We start from the raw sequence: 7,087 nt of genomic DNA, 5'->3' as shown, positions 1-7,087 counted from the left end.
AGGAAGAGAATGTAGGCAAAGGAACCAGTAAGGGTAAATGACTGGGGTTCATGGCTCATTTGATGAACTGAAAATAGTTCAGTAAAGTTGGAGCAGTTTGACCAGAGTTGAGGAATGGCAAGAAACAAGGCCAGACTGAGTGGGACCTTTAGAGTCAAGCTAAGAACTTTGAACTCCTGAGACAGGTCATTACTGACTTCCCCCTCTGTTGGTTTCTACACCAGCAGCTGACTAGAAAGAAAGGTTGATAGGTGAAGGTGTGGAAATCAGAGCTCATGAAAACATTAAGTGGCAGCTCTTTTTTGGCTGTAAATTTCTTTACTTGTATCATTAATTTGCCCCACAATGTTATCTGAGGGTGGCATCTGATAAGATAAAATTTCAGATGAGCTGCCCCAATAAAGCTGTGAAGCAGGTTGATTATCTTAGAAAGAAACAGTAAGGGAAGAGTAAAAATGGCGGCAGAGTAAGTGAATGGTACACAGATACGCTCTCAGGACCAAACTAGAATTACAACTAAAATACAGAAAAACTTCCTGAATAATGACCGGAAGACTCGCTGGAGAGAACCCTGATTACCGAGAAAGAAATGGTGTTAACAAAGGCCCCACTACTATGCAACACAGTGATGACACATGCAAATTAACATGTCAAATGAAATTTGTTCTAAGTTTCATTTTATTATAACACTAATTTCTGTTCACTGAAATCTAACCAAACATACAGAAATCAGTGTTGCTCATTTGGTCATACGTTCATAACTGTTAAAAGGTATTACTCCAGCCAGGTTGGCGTGGCTCAGTGGTTGAGCATCGACCTATGAACCAGGAGGTCACAGTTCAATTCCAGTCAGGGCACATGCCCAAGTGGCGGGCTTGATCCCCCGTGTGGGGTATGCAGGAGGCAGCCGATCAATGATTCTCTCTCTCTCCCTACCTCTCTGAAATAAAAATGAAAAATTATTACTCCAGCCCTAGCCGATTTGGTTCAGTGGATAGAGTGTTGGCCAGTGGATTGAAGGATCTCGGGTTTGATTCCGGTCAGGGGCACATACCTTGGTTGCAGACTTGATCCCTGGCCTGTGTGGGAGGCAACTAATCCATGTCTCTCTCTTATATGGATGTTTCTGTCTCTCCCCCTCCTTTCCACTCTCTCTAAAAAATCAATGGAAAGATATCCTTGAGTGGGGATTAATAAAAAAAAATTAAAAATGATTACCCCCAAAACTTGTGTTCCTGTGCCAAACTGAAGGGAATAAAATACCTACTAGAAGCTGAAAAGAAAGAGGCAAAGCTAGACAATTTGTCTACTTGTTTATTCTGTTCTTAAAAAAAAAAAAAAAAAAAAAAGAGGTCAGGGATGGAGGGGGAAATAACCCATAAACACTGTGAACAGGAACCAAGACTCCAAGACTTGGGCATACTCCCCCTACCCTCAACCTCAGTTCCCGAGATTCCCACCCACCCAATTTTCTTTTGAATAAGACACCCAAATCAGCAGCAAAGGAACCTGGGGGAGTCACTGAGATTTTTGAACACTGGGAATGGGAAGGGGAAACGTCTAAAAAATAGGAGTTTGGAAGAAGAGGGAAGGAATGAGGGCGAGGCTAGGCTCTGGATGGCAGAGCTGGGCCATGAGAGATGGAAGTGAGCCAGTATGGGGGGGTACCCCTCCTGACTGCTGCTGCCCATATTCCCCAGGATCCCAGAAAGCCCCAAGGTTTGTTCTGTAGTCCATTCCCAATTCCCCAAAGGCCTCACAGGCCGAGCTCTAAGTCCTCAAGCTCCTCCTCCAGCACCCTCCTCCTTGCTAGCTTCTCCAGCTGCTCTTTGCTGGGCTGGCTGACTTCTCCAGCCTGGATCCGTTGCTGCAACTCTTCCACCTGCCGAAGCTTCTTCTTTAGATTCTTTATCTTCTTGGCCTTCTCAGTGATAGCAGCTGGGTCAGGCTGGTCCGAGGCAGCTGTAGGGGCTGCCCGGGAGCCCTGTGGAGCACTGGGGAGTTGAGCTGTCTCTCCCAGGGATACCTTTTCCAGAGTCCGGCTCAAGGCCTCTGCCTCCCCTTTCTCTTGCTGCTGCCGCCTCTTCTCCTTCCGCTTCAGGTTGCGTTTGGCTGTCTTGGAGAGGCCTGGTTCCCCACCTTCAGACCTTGATGGGTTGACAGGAGCAATGGCCTCGAGGCTCAACCCTGGGGGCAGTTCTGGTTTGCTCTTGAAAAACTTCACATACTTGTTCTCATACCTGCAGGGAACAGAAGATGTCAACAGTTAGAGAACCACTGACTTTAGAGCCCTTTTCTTAACCTTCCAAATCACTTTACCCTTTTAACCTCTCTGCTTGCTTTCTCCCCCTTGGTCCCTCCCCAACTTTCCTCTTCTTTGCAGGTTTTAGGAGGGTCCCTAGGTCTCAGAGCTCTGGATCTCTGAATGCTATTTGGAGGTTCTGATGAACAGAGGCCATAGGGACATGACTCGTCCCTTGTAACCCTCACTCATCCCTGTTTACCAACCCCTGCCTCTCCTTTCTCAGTTGTCCCCTCCCATTCCTGAGATTTGGGCATCAGAAAATCATTCCCTGAACTCATAGGCATACATGTTCTTTCTTTCTGTAGGGACCCCATTAAATACCCCCTCCTCACGCCTAACCACGCACACTGGGACCTCCTCCTGGGGCACATAGCCTTCTTTCACCCTCCGCTGCTTGCGCCAGGTCCCGTCAGGTCGCTGTGTTGAGGCAATGTACTTGCCTGAAATGAGAGAATCAAGTTGGAGAGTTACTCTAACTTTCAAATAGTTCCCAAGATGAAAGAATGCATGAATGCACACAGCTTTCCTCAGCATCCATGTGGACACTAAATGGAACCATTAAGGTATCCCTTTCTCATATCAACCTTCAATCCTGCTCTGGTCATTATTTATTGTCTATACACTGTAAAACACACCATCCCTGCCCTCAGGGAATTTCTAGTTTCATAATCTAGTTGGCAAGGCAAGACAGGCACAGAGAAAGTCTTTAAAAACAAGACAATAGCATGTACACATCAAAAGACAGTAAATGATTAAAAGACTAAAAAGGAGTAAAAACAAAGAAAAATGACCAGAGAAAATGTAAGAAGGGAAGTTTTATTAAGATGGATTGTAAAAAACAGGTCCACTTTTAGGAATCCATACTATAGATATAAGAAGCATCAATGCACAAGGATATATGTAAAGAATTTTTTTAAATATATTTTTATTGATTTCAGAGAGAAAGGGAGAGGGAGAGAGAAAGACAGAAACATCAATGATGAGAGAGAATCGCTGATCGGCTGCCTCCTGTACACCCCCCATGGGGATGGAGCCCGAAACCTGGTCATGTGTCCTTGACTGTAACTGAACCCAGGACTCTTCAGTCCGCAGGACGATGCTTTGTCCACCGAGCCAAACCAGCTAGGACTATGTAAAGAATGTTTATTGCACCCTGGCCGGTGTGACTCAGTTGGTTGAAATGTCAGAGAATGCACCAAAAAGTTGTGGGTTCGATTCCCAGTCAGGGCACATACCCAGGTTGCAGGTTCCATCCTGGTCGGGGTGCAATCACAGTGTGTATGGGAGGCAATCCAACCACGTTTCTCTCTCACATCAATGTTTCTCTCTCTTTCCCTTTCTGTAAAAATCAATAAAAAGAAACATATATCCTTGGGTGATGACTAAAAAATAAAGAATGTTTGTTGCTGCATTATTTAACAAAAAGATGAAAGCAACTTGAATGGCCATTAATATATGGATGATTAAATAGATGTGGATCATTGCCATGATGGCACACCATGCTGTTATAGAAGTTTATTGTGTTTTTTTTTCTTAATCCTCACCGGTAGATATGTTTTTATTGATTTTAGAGAGAGAGGAAAAGAGAGGGAGAGAGAAAAACATAGCTTGCTTGAAGGGACTGAACCCGCAACCTGGGTATGTGCCCTGACCGGGAATTGAACACATGACCTTTCGGTGTAAGGGACAATAGTCCAACTGAGTCCCACTGGCCAGGACTGGAAAATAATTTTTAAAAATATATTTTTATTGATTTCAGAGAGGAAGGAAGAGGGAGAGTGAGATAGAAACATCCATGATGAGAGAGAATCATTAATTGGCTGCCTCCTGCAAGCCCCCCACTGGGGATCGAGCCCACAACCAGGCATGTGCCCTTGACTGGAATCGAACCTGGGACCTTTCAGTTCGCAGGCCAACGCTCTATCCACTGAGCCAAACCGGCTAGGGCTGGAAAAGAATTTCAGATATAAATGCACTGACCTTGAATGGTGTTCAAAATATACTAAGTGAAAGAGTAAGTTGCAGGAAAATGGGTAGTGATCCTCAAACATTTTTTTATTTCATGATCCCCCCTTGCACTCTTATTTTGTAATATTATGCATTTAACCACACAATATTTGCTAATATCATCAGAAAGAAGTTTTATTAGAAAGCTTTCAAGCTCACAGTGGCAGATACAAGTTTTCCAAAATTCTAATGTTTACTTGAAGGCTTGAATCTTATCACTGAAACAAACACTGTCAGTTGTTCTTAAAATGACAGGCTCATTTCCTTCATTTTCAGCAAAGTGCCTATCAGATATCCAGGTCTGGATTACCAGTTTGTCATGGTTTTTTCAAGTAAAAATGGTGTTCTTTGGGAAGGAAGCTTATTTAGCTTATAATTGGTACAATTGCGCCAGTACTTTTCCTTGAGACACCAACTACAGTGTGCAGCAAAATGTTTCATGTTTACTTCCCATTTAGTCCAGAGAGAACATTAAAAAGATGTATACTAGTAACTTTCAGTTACAAGATGCGTTAAGTTCCAGGGATTTAAGGTATAGCATGGTGACTAGTTACCAATATTGTAGTGTATATTTGCAATTTGCTATCAGAGTAGAGCTTTAATGTTCTCACTATAACAACAAAATGGTAACTCTGTGAGATGAAGGATGTGTTAACTAACCTTATTGTGGTAAACATTTCACAATATATGCAAATATCAAATCATTACATTGTATACCTTAAACTTACATGTTATATGTCGATTATATCTCAATAAAACTAGGAAAATAATAAAAAAGTTTATTTCAAGGGCCAGAGTTTAATCAAATTAATAATCAAGGATATTAAGTGAAAAACTGGCATTATTTACCGCAGGCATGTGGCAGTGAAAAACATAATGAATATAGTTGGTGCCACTACCTTGATTAGTGCTAAGGGGCTAGCAGTTTTACCCACCTCTGCTTTTGCTTATCAGTGAAAATGTCAATCTAGCAAGTAGGCAAATAACATCTTAGTATATTCTGAAAATAGTTATGCTTGTAGATTTCCTGTAAAGGTCTTAGGGAACCTCTAAGTGTCCTGGACATTTGAGTTACCTTAAGAAGGATAACCTGGAAGTAGAGGTGGTAGAAACCATTAACAAAATATTATATATCTATATACACGTACATATATATATATGCAGGGTTTGACAAAAGTAGGTTTACAGTGGTGACTACTCAAAACACAATAAAGCTATTGTAATAATCATAACCTGCATGTCTTTTTTTCATACAAACTGTAAACTTACTTTTGCCCACCTACATATATATCTTGTATTACTCATTTTTAAGTATATGGGCCTCCCACATAGATTACACATTGTAACAGGAGTTGGTTTTTTTGTTCAAAAAGCAAATATCGTTAATAAATTAGAACAAAAAAGTGTTAAAGAAAATCTGTACCCGGACAGTGTGGTTCAGTGGTTAAGTATCGACCTATGAACCAGGAGGTCAAGGTTCGATTCCTGGTTAGGGCACATGCCTGCGTTGCGAGCTCTGTCCCGTGTGGTGCATGGAGGCAACCAATCAATGATTCCTTCTGGTTATTGATGTTTCTATATATTGAAAAATATATTTAAAAAACAAAAAGAAAATCGGTAAGATTTGACAGCTAAAAGGGATGGAGAAAGAGCAAACATGAGCGAAGAAAGGCATGGATGTGGGAATGGGCATGGAATGTTTTTTATTTTTTTATTTGTTGATTTTAGAGAGAGAGGAAGGGAGAGAAACATTAACCTATTGCTCCACCCATCCACCCATTCACCCATTCTTGTATGTGCCCTGAACAGGGATTGAACCAGCAACTTTGATGTATCAGGATGATGCTCCACCCAACGGAGCAACCCAGCCAGGGCGGCATGGAGTATTTAAGGAACAAAAAGTAGAGGAGTCCAGAGGAATCAGACAGTTCATTTTAGGGAATAATAGGAAGCCAGGTTGGAAATAAAAAATGGGGCCAGATCTCCCCAGCAGGGGGCGTGCAGGAGGCAGCCGATCTATGATTGATTTTCTCTCATCATTGATGTTTCTCCCTCTCCCTCTCCTTTCCTCTCTCTGAAATCAATTAAAAAAAGGGGGGGGGGGCAGATCTTAGAAAGCCTTAAAAACAAGGTCAAGGAATTCAGAGGTATTGAAGATATTGTTTGCTTAGCTGTGACAGTTTAGAAACTAGAAAAACCACTTCTTGGCCTTTGGCTAAGATCAAGTGCAGAGACAAGAGTAAAAACTGAGTAATGAAAAAACTGAGAGGCTTCAAGGAGGGAGGGCTTTGAAGAAATAATCAAAAACTGAGAAAAGGGAAGCAGAATGGATTCTAAACAGAAGCTTACTCTAAAACAAAATTTCAGACATGGTAATGTAGATGGAATGTTCAGGAGATGGTGAATAGACCCGTCTGGCTGGATCAGAGGGCTGGTGCAAAAGTAAATGAGGGGAGGATGTTCGTATCTGGAAATACCAGTTAAGGGATTTAATGTCTGGTGCACGGCATGCATTCAATAAGGATCTGTCAAAAAATGAATCTTTTACCCAAAGCAGTGCTTTAGGGCAATTAATCTGGCATGATGAGAAGGAGAATTGGAAAGGGAAACATTGGAGACTGGGTAAATCAGCTAGGAAAAAAAAAAGATCGCAATTATCCTGGCATAAGGGACAGAATTGGCTGAACCTGTGAGAACGGAAAGGAAGAGACTGATGTCAGGTACATTATCAAAGAATCAACAACACTTGGTAATTCACTGATTGGGGAAAGGGGA

The 7,087-nt window shown here is 42.0% G+C and overlaps 1 protein-coding gene across 1 annotated transcript in view; it reads right to left on the bottom strand.

Annotated features, from left to right (window-relative positions):
* Positions 1–1,296: 1,296 nt before the first annotated feature.
* Positions 1,297–7,087, bottom strand: part of PYM1 (PYM homolog 1, exon junction complex associated factor) — a 31,945-nt gene continuing 26,154 nt past the window's right edge. Inside the window, exons 2-3 of the mRNA XM_080663118.1 lie at positions 2,652–2,745; positions 1,297–2,240 (exon numbers count right to left, since the gene is read on the bottom strand). Of these exons, the coding sequence (XP_080519244.1) occupies positions 1,757–2,240; positions 2,652–2,745 (578 nt within the window). The 3' untranslated portion in view covers positions 1,297–1,756. The remainder of the gene's footprint in view (positions 2,241–2,651; positions 2,746–7,087) is intronic.

This window comes from Plecotus auritus (assembly GCF_963455305.1).
Source record: "Plecotus auritus genome assembly, chromosome: 3".
Taxonomy (NCBI): Eukaryota; Metazoa; Chordata; class Mammalia; order Chiroptera; family Vespertilionidae; genus Plecotus; species Plecotus auritus.
The sequence above is the reverse complement of the archived record's forward strand: the minus strand, read 5'-3'. Positions and strand labels throughout refer to the sequence as shown.